We start from the raw sequence: 16,118 nt of genomic DNA on the forward strand, positions 1-16,118 counted from the left end.
GGACCCCGACCAGTTCAGATAACCGACAACAAACTGGCAGATGTCAATCACCTAACCTCACAAACTCAGTCTGAGTCCCACTCCAACTAGATTTTTCTCGACTGTAAAATCGTTCAGGTGGTCTTTTGATTATAATTCTGCAATATTTAGTCAAAAATCAAAAAGTCTGTGTGGTACACATAGTTTCTGCAGAGCTGCAGGAACTCAGAAATTAGCCTTTGGATTGGACAGGACTGTTGGTGCGCAAGTTAGCCAAGCTAATCTCCCAGCATGCCTTTGTTTACATTCTCTCCTGCTAGCGACAAGCACCTGACAAGCCCGAGCTAACATTAAGCCAGCAACGCAACTGTAAGCACCATCAGAGGAATCCAGGTGCACACTTTGGAGCCGACGGCAGCTCGGAGAGGACAATCTTTCTGCAAGTGGAGGATTTAGATTTGGAGCGGAGAAAAGCCAGATTTTTGGCAGTAGCTGCGTCATAAGTCTGATATTTTCAAACATCCGGTCTTCATCTGCTACTGGTCAAAGGCGATTTGAATAAAAACATGGTCATAAACCCACTTTTAATGTTAAATTCTAGTTTACATGTCCTCCATCCATCCATCCATCCATCCGTTCATCTTCTGCTAATCCAAGACCGGGTTGTGGGGGCAGCAGTCTAAAGCGAGGATGTCCAGACTTCCCTCCCCCCGCCCACTTCCTCCAGCTCCTTTGGGGGGACCCCAAGACGTTCCCTGGGGCCTCCGCCAATGTTCTCAATTAGGAGAAAAATGCAACAAGAACATGTTAAAATCACTAAAAACACCACCGTCATTGGAATGGGTTTTTTAAAGTGTCCAGGAGTCTGCATGTGTGTTTGTAACAGTGTCTGCACAGATGTGTGTAGTCAAAGTACACACAGTGTACTACAGTGTGGTGGGCTTTGTTTTAACCGTTTGCTTCAGACTGAAGACAAACACAGATGAGTCCATATGAAAGGACGAGCTGTGGTCCTTTAGCGCTGCTTCAGTCTTGAGGCTGGAAGGTGGAGGATCTGATCTCTGCTCATGAAGCCGCACAATTCAGTCAACTTTAGGGATACGAGGCTCAGAAAAAAGGCCCCTGTTTTAAGCTGTTTCTCTGGACGTTTCTTGTTCCTCAGCGGCTCCTGCATTCAGTCACCCCATTTTCATTGAAGGTCTGAGGAGTGGGTCTCTTTTAGTGCTACATCAGTGACTTTGCGCGTGCACAAGTGTGTGCATCTGTGAATCTATGGTTAAGGTGGGAGGAGCCTCCAGCCTTTGCCTCCCGTCTCTTGGAGGAGGAGCAACTTCCTTCAGAAACATTTGAGCTTTTGTTCAAATGTGGATCTGCAGATGAGCTCCGCAGCATGAAGTTTGGTTTGTGTGTGTGTGTGGGGGGGGTGGGGTGGGGGGGGGGGTTGCGGTCATTGCAGGATGCCCCCCCCCCAGGCCTGTTTGTTTTGGAAGCACAACAAGGACTCTCTCGCACACTCTCAAGCTTGCAGGGAAGGCTTTACTAGGACTTTACATTCATTCCAGTCTTTTTGTTTCACATCAACAAGCGCAGACCCTTCAGTGGGTTCCAGAACCTGCAGAACCTCAAAACCAGGCCCCAGCATGAGCTCTGGGCCCGAATGGGTCAGTGGTTTCACCAGAGAACGCAACTTAAACAACACACACTTGTGTGGGCCCATCACTGTCAAACCTCACCCCAAAAACCCAGAACATCTTTAGAATCTGTTTCCGGACCTTCCAGCTGGTCTGGACCCATTTGAAAAACGACCTGAACCGACACACACACACCCTTCCTCCTGGGACCTCCGGGTTCCCGTCCTCTCATTTGCTGCTGTCAGATCAGCTGATACAAACAATTACTTCTGTTGCTATGGAAACTAATCCAGAAGAGGACAGCAGCGTGGTGAAGCTCCTGCTCCCACAGAAACTCCTCCTCAGCTGGGCTGCAGCAGGAGATCCATGTGTGGGTCTGAGGAGGAGGAGTCTGTTTGTTCTGAGGAAGAACATTTGAGGACAGCAAAAAGAATTCTGCACATCGACTAGATCTAAGAGGATCTCAGAGCCAAAGACGGTTCCGCTCAAGTCTGGTAAATAAACTCTGAATGCAAACCAAATGCTGTGTCTTATCCAGAACCAAGACGAGGAAGAGGAGGAGGACAGAGAGCAGCGGTCATTTCATGATGAGTGAAGCTGAGGAGACACTAAACAGAAGCCGGTTCTTCCTCGCTGACTGGAGGGTCTGGTTTGTGGTGTCGGCTCATGTTTCAGCAGAACAGAACCATCCAGTTCTGTTTGGTACCAAAGTCGTTCTATGGAGTTCCTTTATTCTCATCTGTTAAGGACCCAAACAAGACAACATTCCTCCTTTCTGTTAAGGTGGAATGTTCCAATTAAGGTGGAGATTTACAGGCACCTCTTCTTGTTGACTTTATGTAAAATGTGAGGAGCTTGATCCACTGAGGACAAACCCTCCCGGTCTGTGGAACCATCCTCAGACTTGGCCGGTGTCGCCCCGACTGCGGCAGGCGACCAGGGAAAGCTCATCAGAGTCTGGCTGTGGGACCAAGCCGCCTGCTCTGGATCCACATGCAGCCTTAAAGCTTCAGAGGAAGCAGTTTCTGCAGGAGCTTCACCTGTTTGCTGCTCTTCATCGGCTTTGAGAGCAGAGCTGCAGCGATGAAGCGTCTGTCCCGTCTGCATTCTTCATCACATTTTCATGATGACGCTGCTTCTGCGCAACTCAAAAACGCTGCTTATTACTGAGCATGGTGGTTGGATTGTTTCTAAGATAAACATCATCTGATATCTAACATTGGATGTTTGAGTCATTTTCTTGTAGTTTTGAGTTTTCAGTCATAAAACCTGTTTTAAAATGATATCAAGTTTTTGTTCAAAACCAAACGAGCTAAATTAAACCTTGAAACGTGAAATCTGACAAAGATAAATGCTGAAGGAAAAGAGGAAGATGTGCTGAAGTGAGAGGGAGCAGCGAGGAGGAGGAGCAGCAGCCTGTCTGAGGAAGATAAAGTCAACACCGGGTCTGAGTTATGACTTGTTGTTCTTCCTTCATCACAGCAAAGTGTCGGGGGACAGCCCGAGGTGCAGCACACCCCCCACGGCGCTCCCCCAACCAAGATTCATGGCTGCTGTTAGGAGCGGCTTTCAGACGGCAGGATCTCTGCACTGAACCGCTCCTCTTCTGAGGGCGGGGGGCCGCTCACCTGTGAGGAAAGATCCAGCCCTCGTCTTCATCATCTTCATCGCTGACATCCCAAAGTTTCCCCCTGACCAAACCAAGAGATCGCTGCTTAGAGCAGAAATGAAGGTTTTTCACCACTGAGTCAGGACCGCTGACGGTCTCCGAGAACTGGACTGAGATGGTGTGACGTGACTAACAAAAACGGTCGCCCTCCCGTCCAGCCAAGAGAAGCCAGTTTTCCAGGAAACAGACGGCGGCATTTGGAGCCAGACGACAGTGAGGCGGTCTGAGCATTGGTTTCTATAGCAACTACTGTCACCAATCAGGAGCAAGCTTGTTCAAAGTCCACACCCCTTCCACTGAAAGTGCGTTCAGATCAATCTGTCAGTCAAACATTCGAGGTGGGGGCCAGCGGGCACCACATGATTTTATTGACGCATCTGATTGGCAAGTTTATCTTAAATAACTTATAATGAAGAAAAAATATCTTGAAACAAAATGAGGATCATCAAAGGTATCAGATCCAGAATGCTTCTTCTGACCAATAGAATGACTGATTACAGCTGTTTATGTCTAAACAAGTCTGTGGGATTTTGGCTTCTTGGAGCCACCAGGTACTTCCTGTTCGGAACGCCAGGGGGGGCGGGGTCACGCAGTCCAGCTCTCTTATGCAGTCAATTGTCAGAATGTGCCTTATCCATGCATGAAGCTCAGTTTATAACGTCTCGTCGTTTTGTTTATCAGTCATTCAAGTTACCCCCCCCAGACAAACACACACACACACACACACACACACACACACACACACACACACACACACATACACTGCTTAATTCAATTCATTAGCTGAAGCTCTCGTCCCACAGAGAGACAGTCAGAGCTTTCAAATTAGGAGCCACAGGAATGCTTTGTGCCGGAGCCACAGGTGAGCCGTCAGCCTGGCCTGGTGAAACGCTGCTGCTCTGGTAGTGACGCATGAACAAACAGGTCCTGAAAACACTCCCAAAGTTCAGGAGTGCATCCATCCATGGACCATGGACCATGTCAGTTGGCTTCCTGCTGGCGTTCCCTATAGAAGTTATTTTGTTGTGTTTGCTAAACTGATGCAGTCTTTAAAATGTGCTGTGACAACAAAGGGATCATTCATAACCCTGAATATTGATGACAGTGACTCATGTTTAGGGAAAATGAATTCCAAAGTAGATCATGAGGCCCAACAGTCCCACAACCCAGTGGGATACCAGCCCATCTCCAAGCAAAATACGAAATAGTGGCTCCTTGTCATTGGAGACAACAATGGCTTCCAGCTCAAATCTATGATTCCTCTCAGAAATGACAGCTACAATAATCAATGTAGAAAACGCAGTCACCAAAGATTCAGATTTCCTTAGAAATGAGAACAAGCAGAATAAGCCGCACCGCCTCAACACCGGCAAAACTGGACCATGAAAAGGTCAGTGAAGGTCAGTGAAGGTGGGCTTAGAAAAAGGATGACATGCCCCTGTTCACCTGTACAATCTCTGCCACACCTCTCGTACCCTTAAGACATTGTGAAATAACTAGTTACAAGATTAACCTTCAACTAGGAGAACCAATGGAAAAGCAAATGAAACAGCTGTCTTGGAATAAAGACGTGCTATAACCACACCCATCAAACAGACTACAGGAAGTGCTGCGTCTCTCTCTGGGTTGGTGGATGAATGCGATTACAATCAGTTTTTATTTGATTTGAAATGGTTTATTTCAAGTAATCACAGAATAATGGACAAAACAATACAATAAGCATTCAGATATTCATTCAAAGACGTATCAAACTTGGTATAATTAGATATTAAACCAAAGATTGCTTGAAAGGGAGTGGAGGGAAATGAATTTATATAATCCCTGTCCTAATGTAACCATTTTATTACATGATTAATCATTATCCGGTTCATAACTTTTCATCTGATATCAATGCCTTAAATGCCTAAACACAGTTTAATCAGTTTAATTTGATTGTTTTATTCTAAACTTCTTTATTTATTTAGAATGTTGTCTAAAACGGCAAACTTGTCTTTTTTAAGCTAAAGGCCCAAATGTCTTCTTGGACGTTGTTTTATAGGAACTAAGCCGGCGGTGATGAACCGGCAGAAGGATTGAAGGTGGAGCCTGACTCACTTTATCAGGACTGTGGGCAGATGTGGGAGCAGCTCCACTGGACCAATCTTCTGCTGAGAACCGTTCTCCAAGCCCACCTCTGGAGGTCCAGAAGCCAGTTTAGACTCCTGACTTGGTTTCTACAGAGACGGTAAACCACTTCTTGTGTTCTTACATTTGTCTGACGAAAAGGAAAGAAAACTCACCTGTAGCTCCACAGCTGCATCCTTTTTGGAGTTTTATTTTGAAAGTGTCCTTAAGTTGGTGTGGAGGTTTTAGCACTTTGACATTTTTTTCTAAATATAAAGCGCATTTCTTTCTAAATAAAATGTATTATAATTATTATTGTTTTACTCTCTGGGTAAGAATCGGGCCAGAACCCCCCCTGGACTAGTTTTGCTTAGATGAGATCAGTCTAAAGGGGTTTATGCTAATATTCTATAGCATTTGTGACTGTTTATAGTGTACTTTGAAAGACCCACTCCAATGAAAATGGTGTTTTTGGTGCCTTTAACACGATCTAGAAGCATTTTCCTGATGGTGGAGGACAAAGATAAAGAAAATTAAGATAAAAATTGCATTTCTGAGTATGCTGTTGTGGGCGGGAGTGTAAAGGCCTGTTCACACCGGGACGAATTTCGCGCGCGATATTCGCCGACGTGTAACGCCTCGTGACTAAACAAAGGGCACCAATGTGAGTGTGCACACCGACGCGAAATAACGCCACGCGTCAAAGCGGCACTTTTTAAAAAACGCCTCGAGTCGTTTTTTTGGTTCGACGCGCCGCGTCGGAAACTAAACGACCAATGAGAACGGCGCATTTGCACACCTGTCTGGAGCCTCTGAAGTTACAGTAAAACACAACTTGGGGGCGCTCAAACACAAAACTGCCTTGCTGAGCACACATACCAGCGAAGAAGATAGACGCCAAGTAGCGTCTACACTGCCGCGAAGAAATAATGACGGACATTCTAAAATATCCCCAAACCAAACACCAGACGGCACATACATGACCTGAAGACCTTTGGTCAAAAGATGATCGCAGGGCGACTTTAGAGACGTGTTCTTTATTCAGAGGAGACCTCCACTGTTTTTCCTTGTTTGTCTTTCTCTCTGAAATGTTGACATTCTTTTTATCGACGGTTGCATTTACTGTATAGCCTGCAGCTGTGTTTTGTAACGTCTGGCTGCAGGTTCGCAGAGGGGGGGGGGTTGGAATTCAGTGGGAGGGAGGGAGACTGTCAGAAGGTGAAGATCTCACACTAAACAACCAGGATCAACGCACTTTCTAGTCCTGCTTTGAAAGGTTTCAGGGGAGGCGGTTCAGGTCTGATCATCTTATTCTTTCAATAGTACTACTAATAGTACTACTATTCAGATTACTTACAATAGGGCCTGGCATCACTGCCAAATCCTGGACTGATTTAAATTCACAGGATCATGAGTTGATTTATGTTTCAATCCTGTATAATTCAATCTAAACATTTTTTTATAAACAGTTTTATTCAGTTAAGATCAAAAGATTTTTCATTTCTAGCATCCCAAACTGAACAAAGAAGGAAACTTCATCAATACTAATGTGAGCCATTGCATCAAAAACTAACAGAAAAGCTGTTTTCAGAAAACTGATCATAGGAGTAATGGATCAACACAGCAGCCTGGACACACAGAGGGATTCAAATCCATCAATACATTTATTACAACAGAGGAGCATTCATTTTGAATGTCATGCTGATGAAAGGCGTCTTAACACAGAGACCAGGTTCATGGATCACAGCCTTCCTCCCTGCTGCCCCTTCGGGCAGATACGGCCGATTTCTCTTCCTACGGGCAATGCGGCGAACTGAACACCTAAACAACACATAAGGGGAGTTCTGTGCTGTCTGATATAATATAACATTTTTGTAAAAACTATTTTATTTGGTTAGGACAAAAAGATTTTTCCCACCGTACGACAGCATCACCTGTACGTCATCCCTACAAATACTTCATGATACATTTAGCACATGCACCACAACGGTACAATCCATTTTCATGACGTCTCTTAAGGTGGACACATGAGCGTCATGGGAACCTGCCCTCCCGTAAAGATGCAACCGCTCCTCTACGACCCCCCAAGGGCCAGGACAACCCAAAAACCCAGAGCACCCGTGCGGGTCGACCCCCACGCAGGTCATGTGACTAAAGCATAAACAGCAGCTTCAGAACCGGGAAAGGTGGTTCTAAAGACAACAGAACACAACAGACAAATTCAAGGATGGGGAGAATTCAACCTCAGAACCCGAATACCACACAGAGCTAACCAGAACCAGATCTAAATAAGCTAAGCACAGAGCACGCTGACACCCCCCCACCACCACCACCACCACACTCACACACACACTTTTCATCATTTTTCCTGTCTATTCTTCTTTGTTTCACTTCCCTCCTTCCTTTCTCACCAAATGCCGGAAACTCACACCTCAGAATCAGCACAGAGACCAAAGGCACCTTAATCTGCCCCCCCCCCGGGCCCTACCTTCTTCAGCTGGCCGCTCCGGGTCCCCACAAACACCACAGTGTGCTCCCCGTAGGTGTAGCCAGCCACGGCCCCCATGCCCTCGGTCCGGTCCTCGTACAGCGGGAAGCCCTCGATCACCCTCAGGCCTCCGAGGGGCTGGTTCAGCACCAGGCCGCAGAAGTCGTCTCCAATCTGGTGGGGCTGCAGACGGACAGAGGAACGTCAGTGGAGAAGCACAAAGTGCACCAAAACAGAGTTTTTTACTAGTAACAATTCTCTATAAAACACAAATGTTTGTTTCTCTGCAAAAAGGGCCACATCTGAGAGGAACCTGCGTTTGTGGAACGCTGGGCTTCATCCAACCATAGAAGCTTTCCACAGGAAGCCAGCTGCTACCCCCCCCCCCCCCCATCTCTGAACTGTCAGTCACCCATTGACTCAATCTGACCTTTGACAGCACAGAATATCCAGAATCCTTCATTGTTCAAATGACCGAAGGATGTATCAAATGTGAAATGAGCAGAACTTTAGCTGAGGAGGCCAAAAACCTTTCAGATCCGTTCTCCTGCTTCAGAGACAGGATTTAGCCCACATCCTCAGAAACAACGCTCCTCATCTCAGTATTGGGGTTCGTTTGTGGATCTCAGCTGTTCCAGCTGAAAGGTCACCGTTCTCCAGTGATGAACCTCTGCTCAGCAGGAAACTCTTTTCCCTGACCTCTCCTGGTTCTGTCTGCTCCAAAGTGCAGCTCTGGTGGAGTTTCCCTCACAGAGTCTGGCTGTTAGGAAACAGGTTATTAAAGGGGCCTCTCCCTCAGAGGTCGGCCAACACCCCCTCATCAGCGGGTTAAAGGCCTCCGTGCCTCACAGAGCAGAACTTTGAGGCTCTGAAACGCTGCAGCAGCCTTTCTTCTGCTGTCAGGCTTTCATGGTGAAGAGCAGCTTCATGGAAACCACAGCCGTTTCTGTGTTTTCTGCTTCTGATGCAACAGACGCAGAGCGGAGTAAATGTAAACATCAGGAACTCCTGTTTCATCTCAGCTTCAGAGGGGAAACATGGGGGGGGAATCATTTAAAAATCATTTACAAAGCATTTTGTTCAGGCTTTTGTTTTAATTGGTTCCTTTCTGGAGTAAAAAGCAAGATGCTCCTCTAAAAATGCAAATGAGTGAGCGTCTGGAGACTGATGATCAGCTGACTGACAGGAAGCATGGCCCCAACAACAGAGCTGTCAGCTGCAACAATGGGGGCTGCCATGAAACCCCGTCAAGAAATTAATTCAAGAAGAAAGATTGGTTCAAACTACACGCTAATCCACGTTTGTCAGCTGACTCTGACATTTGCAGCAAACGTCAACAAACCGTGGAGTCAGGGCAGGAAACACGGCGTTACACCAGAAAAGGGACAAAAGAAGAAATAGGAGGAATGGCATTCCTGCAGAGAGCGGGCTTGAACCGCTCCAAAGCTAAAATGCTGCTCCGGTGAGGGACGGTCAGCGGAAGGAGCCGCAGAAGCTGAAAGGAATCCGGGAACAAATGACAGCAAATCCGCATGGTCGCTGGATGACCTGTACAAAAGTAGAATGCTTTGTTTCCATGAAAGATCCGGTGCAGAATCAGCTGTTGACATAATGATTTCATGCATGCTGCCTGGTTCAGCTGAAGGGTTCAGGCTCAGAGGACCACAACACTCTCCTCCACAAAGCAGCACTGTTTGACAGTCCATGCATGCTCAGTGTGGGCAAACAGGCAATCCAAGACCTTTACAGGTGAGTCATCTGCACTCCATTCCTTCCCCGTGAAGGTCTGCTGCAGGCAGGCGGAGCCCGACTAAAACACGTTTGTTCTGTTCTCTGCCCGTCACACGTGTGGATCAGAATTATCTGATAAGGACACAAACGGGTGTTTATCTGCAGGAAGACCTGTAGAAAGACGTTTCATGACAGATTCACATGGTAAACATCTTAAGAGCTGCATGTGGACTGGATTTCCTGACTTCACTGGTAGGTTTATGGCCCCAAACTGGTTTGGGACCTAAGTCTGACCCAGTCTGAGCCAGATGAGACTGACTGAAGGCCACGTTTGACTCCAAAGCAGCGGCTCACCGCCATGCAACCATTCTTTGGTAGACGTGTTTTCACTGAGGGTGGGTGATCCCCGGATGAACCCTGCAGCACAGGTCTGGGGGCAGATATTTTTACCACCATTCTTGTTTTCACCTTTTAGGGTCAGATCTTCTGAATCTAGAAGCTGGTGTGGGGATTAGAGGCAAAGCTTCAGGGCCTCTTTGAGTGGGTTTAGACTTCCTCTTCATCCTCAAAGCTTCTTCTGTGTGGAATTCCCTGACATTTACCTTTGTGGGGAAGAAATCCCCTCTTATGACCCCCCCCCCCCCATGAAAACACGGTGTCAGCTTCCATGTGGACGATCCTCTCAGAAAAGAACTCTTGACAGATGTTGGAAAATAAAGGCGACATCAGACAGGAACCTGGTATGCCTTTGAAACCATGGTGTCCCACCTGGAACTGTACCAGCCCCCCCCTTTCCAGAAAGCCCTTTATGTGCAAACAGTTGTTGAAACAGTTTAACCCAAATGCTTGAATTTATTAAGAAAAAAAAAGACGTGTAAAGTTTTCACCTTTACGTTTGCATCCGCAGAGACATTTGAACATCAGCGGTTTGTTCTGATCCCTGTTAGTGAGCTCTGAGTTTATAGCAGTTATGCATAAATGCATAGTTCATCCGTTCAGTTCTGAGTTGTTCTAATTGTCACATAGTTTATGAGGAGAACACACATGTGGGTCAGGTTTACTGTGCAAACATGGATGAAACGTCTGACCTCCATCTCTTTGAAAAAAATGTACATTTAGTTTCAAACCAAAACTTGTCCCAATTCAAAATGTTATAACATTTTCTAGAATCTGCTAGAACAGACTCACTCACTGTTTTTTTTTGTCCTCCTAAATTGTATTAAAATAGCTTTTGTAAGAGGAAACCTCACATTCAGTTTTTCTGCAGTTCCTTGCTGAGCCTCTGAGCTTCTGTGCACATTGAAGACCTGGGCGAACGCCACATTACGCCATGTTGCAGGATAGAATCCACGGCGTTTAAGAAAGTGTGTGGAAACCCTCACAAAGGGTGAGCTCCTCTTCCATAGAAGCAGGATTCCTGCTGTTCACGTCTCTGTCAGATTTAGCCTTCAATGGATCAGTGATTCTCTCTGGTCCTTTACATTTGCTTCAAAGGTGCAGAGCTGAAGACAGGTATTCTGAACCCTGAAGCCACGCCCACAGCATGCTCCTGACCCCCAACAAACTCTTCTGAGCAGATTTTACTAACACACACACACACATGGATGCACGCGCACACACACTCTCACACCCACACGGATGCAAGCGCACACACACTAACACACACCCACACACCCACACAATCCCTGTGGTTTCTGATAAAAGAAGGAGGTCAGAGCTGGAAGTAAGCTCCACCCCCATCCTTCCTCTTTTCTTTTGACTGTTAAAGGAAGCACTCACACACTCACACACACACGTTGACAGTTGGGTTATTTGTCATCACTTTCTTGCGCTCACGGCTGTGACTGGATGGCTAGTCGGTAGGTTGCCATGGGCAACCTAAACTCAAGATCCAATCCAGTCCCCTGCCCACAAATCCAGGCCGGGCCAGAGACTTGACTCCTGGCGGGTTTCCCTGCCGGGTTGTCATGGTTACGACTGCAGGCCGTTGCCGTCATGAATAAGAACATCATCTACCCCCGACCTGGAGTAACCCCACTGCAGACACACTCGCCTCTCTAACTCTTCACATTTTATCCTGATTCTGGACTCTAAATAGTTTTGGTGTCCCTGAATTGAAGCAGTTCAATCCAGCACGGTCCAGGCAGGCAGAGGGGGGGACCCGGTTCTGTTGGAGAGCTGAATTCGGACTGGAAGGCAGGGTTTGGGTAAATATTGTGAAAGGGATGTGAACATGACCGCGGCGTTGTAGCCTAAGGGGGCGGCCTGCGGCGGCGTTCCACAGGAAGAGAGATTCGCTCCGTCTCATGTTTGCAGAATGATTCAGAACATGGAGACAGTATAGGAACCGGTTCTGACAGGAACCAGACCTCAGGACCGCATCCACAGGACTGTGTCAGGTTCTAATGGACGCCCTGTGGCGGTGTTGGGTAACTTACTGTGGGGATGCAGTTCAGCTCTCTGTTGAGTAGCCATGACAACGACAGCTTCCCCTCTCCTCTGTAACAGGAGTGGATCTTCTCTCTGATGGCCATGTTGATGTTGTACAGCGTGAACAGGCAGAGGACCGTCTCTCTGGGCGGGTTGGAGCGGTTCTTCTGACCCTGAACAAACACAAACCACAGCCAGAGTGTCAGCATCACTGCTTCAGCTGCCATACTGGCTAGAAAACCCTAAAGCCAGAAAACAACTAATCCTGGGACCTGAGAGAAGACGACAAACAGGATGTCGTCATCTTCAGACAATCCAAGCGCCTGGGCCAGCCGACGTCCTGGTTTCTGCTTGTAGGCAGCCTGAACCAGACGATACTCAACGCCATCTTTGGTGCAGCCCAGAGGAAACTCCACGTAGGAGTAAAACAGTGTGTCGTTGGAGCACAACCTGACAATCTTGGAGGTAAAGAACTTCTCCCCGCCCGCATCCATCTGGGTCAGCTGCGTGTCCAGCTGCAGGGTCAGGAAGTACACGTACGTGCGACTGGAGAACCCGTAGATGTAGTAAATGTCAAAAGCTGGATAGGTCGACAGCGTGTCGGACGGGATCTTGATCTGTGAGGACACAAACTCATCCTGGTAAACCAGAGAGAACATGTCCATGTTCTCCTCGTCAGCCACCAGCTTCCTGCTGGACAGCGTGGGGAAATACTCCGACTTCCCGTCGATGGCGGCGCCGATGAAGAGCCGACTGCTGCCCTTCACCGGCTTTTTCTTTGCGGGGTCAGAGATCCAGTCATCTTCATCCACAACCACTCCTACAGAGGAAGAAGAGGGTCAGTTCACTCTCCAAAGATGTTCAGCAAAAAAAGAGTCCAAACTGTCCTGGAACAAAACCTGTATGGAGCAGACTTGGGGAAAAGCTTTAGATCTGTGTGTCCGGTGTGAATGACAGTCCTCAAAGCTCCAAAGCTTCTTCATCACAGTGTGTTTCTCTGTGGACGTGTGAGTGGAAGCACAGAAGCATGAAGAAACTGTTTGGAGGTCTGGAACTAACAGCTGAATCTGGACATGACTCCACACAATCAGTCAAAACTGATTAGAACATTTGAGATTTGTCAGAAACCATGTAGCCGAAGAGGCGTATCCTCTGCTGGACTGACAGCAGAGGTTTTCAGGAGACGCCTAGCGTAAGCCCGGCTCACAACATGGATCTAATGTGCAGAGGGACGAAACAGTGGCTCTTCCCAGATCCACCAACCGATCGAATCTCAAGGTTTCCAAACTGATGGAAATCCATGTTGGCCACACATGCAGCCTAGATGTGCATCCCTGCGCTGCCCACACTCATTCTAGGAGCCTTCAATGTTGCATCTTGTTGTTGGCCGCATGTACTGCCTGCCACACACCTACTGTAGGTGTGTGAAATCTGTTCTCCACATTTGATCTATCCCTTGCAAGACGGTGAACTCTAGAAACAGTTTGCCCCGGAACTATTTGATGGTTTATCCCTGACCTTAACCTTTCCTCTAGGTCCATGCGGCCAAAATAAGTTCAGGGCTGACCGTACATATTTTAAAAATGACGTGCCAATAGACACTTTCTAAAGAATTTTGACAGACTTTTTATAGATTTGCTCTGACTGTCGTGCACACACACCTTGTGCACACAGACCCAAACTGAACGACTCTCATAAACAACGGTGTGTTACACCTACAAACTCACACAGGATGGAGACTTTCAGAGGCACAGACTTTAGCTTTTTCCCCACAGAACGGCTGGGCTCACCGCTGCAATCATGGAATTTCTTTAGGCGCACCATAGAAAAATCCAAGTGACTTCACTGATGCCATGAAACAACGGATGTAGTCTTCATCAGAATCCAACAGTCAGCTGGATGACCAGACCAACACTGGGCAGAACAGGATCTGGTGGCATTCATGAACACATAGCAGCTGCTGGGCTGCTCATTCAGATTCAGATTCAATCTCAACTCCGGAGCAGCTGATTTAAGGTGGAACTGCTAAATATTGTGATGCTCTAAATGTACTCTGCTCTGGAATGCACAGGAAGCTTTTTAAAATCCCCCAAACCAGGGAAACCTGAATGAATGAATAATACTTTACACTGCTGCTCACATGTGTGGACCACACATCCCAGTGTCAAAGCAGACTAAACCAGTTTACGCTAGTTTAAACATTTTCTTGAAAATGCTAACCGGCTGTTGCTAAACCTGTCCAGGTAATCTTTTCCATGTTGGTACATCAGGTCAGGCTGGAGTCTGTCGGATGACTTCTGACCAGGTTCAGGTATTCTTACTCTTTCTTGATACTTCTCAAAAACAGGGCCCGTTCTTGCCCTTTGTGCTCCCTCGGCCATCACCTACCTGCCATCCCATCAGCCTCTCTGGCCCCTGAGAGGTAGTGCTCCTTGCGGTGATGCGGCTCTCCCAGTTTGAAGAGGTCCTCCAGTCTAAGAAACTGACAGACTCCCTGCCAGATGGAGCCGCAGGCCACCAGTCTGTTCCCGGTATAATCCACCAGCAAGAGCTTGTTCACGTTATCCAAATTCACCAGTCTGTGGGGGAGACAGGGGCGGGAGAAATGAGAGAGCAGCCGTGTCAGACGAGAGAAAATGAATGAGTGGACGGTACGCTTCAAGACAGGAAGTGACCCCAACATTAACAGGAAGTTACCAAAAAAACGATTGCACGTGTGGAAGAGATAGAGAGGTGAGGACCAACCCGTGGGCGCAGTTCCTCATGCTGGGAGGGGGGTAACACATGTCATTGTCCTCTACAGGTCCGGTCTCATGACTCTTCAGCTCCGTCAGATTGGGGGACAGCTTGATCACACGGTTGACGGCACCGACAAACACCTCACCTGTCCTACGGTGGATGGTTAGGTGGGTGAGCGAGGTGTTAAAGACTCGGTACACCGCCCTGCCCGACCCCGAAGAGGGGGGGGCAGCGGGGGCAGACAGGAGGGGGAGAGGGGGGAGGAGGGAAAGAAGAACGGAAAGGAGCAGAGAAAAGGAAAGCATGGTGAAGAGGAAGAGAAAAACTCCGAAGAGCAGAGGACGTGGGGAAAAGAGAGGAGTAGGGGGGGAGGAGGAGGAGGAGGAGGAGGAGGTGCTTCAGGTCTGATGAAGAGTCTGCTTCAGGTGGACATGACTGTAGAGAGAGGAGAAAGAGACATTCTCAGTCAGGCAGCACAGAGTTTCTAAATGTTTCTGCTGGAAAATGAAGACTCAGAAAAACTCAGATTAACGCAGACAGGAAAAACTCATATAAGGGAAGAGAGGGCAATTTAATGCAAAAACGACCTACATTATGGCAAACAGAGCTGAAATTAACACAGTCAGAGCTCAGATCAATGCAGACAAAGCTCAGATAACATAGACAGAGCTCAGATTAACGCAAATTCAGCTCATATTATTCACATAGAGCTCAGATTAATGCACAAAGAGCTCAGATTAAAAAAAAAGTTCAGATTAATGCAGACTGGCAAAACTCATATTAAGTCAGAGAGGACAATTTAATACAAAAACGACCTACATTTTGGCAAACAGAGCTGAGATTAACACAGTGAGAGCTAAGATTAATGCAGACAAAGCTCAGATTGATGCAGACAGAGCTCAGATTAATGCAGACAGAGCTCGGATTAATGCAGACAGAGCTCAGATTAAAAGCAGAGCTCAGAGTAACGCAGACAGGAAAAACTCATCAGGCAGAGAGGGCAATTTAATGCAAAAACGACCTACATTTTGGCAAACACAGCTGAAATTAACACAGTGAGAGCTCAGATTAATGCAGACAAAGCTCAGATAACGTAGACAGAGCTCAGATTAACGCAAATAGAGCTCATATTAATGCACATAGGGCTCAGATTAATGCAGACAGAGCTCAGATTAACACTGAAAGAGCTCAGATTAATGCAGATAGAACTCAGATTAAAACAAAGGTCAGATTAATGCAGACAGAGCTGAGATTAATGCAGACAGAGCTGAGATTAATGCAGACAAAGCTCAGATAACGCATACAGAGCTCAGATTAATGTAGACAGAGCTCAGATTAATGCAGACAG

General features: G+C 47.1%; 1 protein-coding gene across 1 annotated transcript in view; it reads right to left on the minus strand.

The window, feature by feature from the left end:
- Positions 1-16,118, minus strand: part of plxna3 (plexin A3) — a 97,577-nt gene that overhangs the window by 55,943 nt on the left and 25,516 nt on the right. Inside the window, exons 2-6 of the mRNA XM_023957061.1 lie at positions 14,777-15,205; positions 14,420-14,610; positions 12,304-12,851; positions 12,040-12,204; positions 7,871-8,053 (exon numbers count right to left, since the gene is read on the minus strand). Of these exons, the coding sequence (XP_023812829.1) occupies positions 7,871-8,053; positions 12,040-12,204; positions 12,304-12,851; positions 14,420-14,610; positions 14,777-15,075 (1,386 nt within the window). The 5' untranslated portion in view covers positions 15,076-15,205. The remainder of the gene's footprint in view (positions 1-7,870; positions 8,054-12,039; positions 12,205-12,303; positions 12,852-14,419; positions 14,611-14,776; positions 15,206-16,118) is intronic.

The sequence above is a fragment of the Oryzias latipes genome, chromosome 7 (assembly GCF_002234675.1).
Source record: "Oryzias latipes chromosome 7, ASM223467v1".
In the NCBI taxonomy this organism is placed as follows: Eukaryota; Metazoa; Chordata; class Actinopteri; order Beloniformes; family Adrianichthyidae; genus Oryzias; species Oryzias latipes.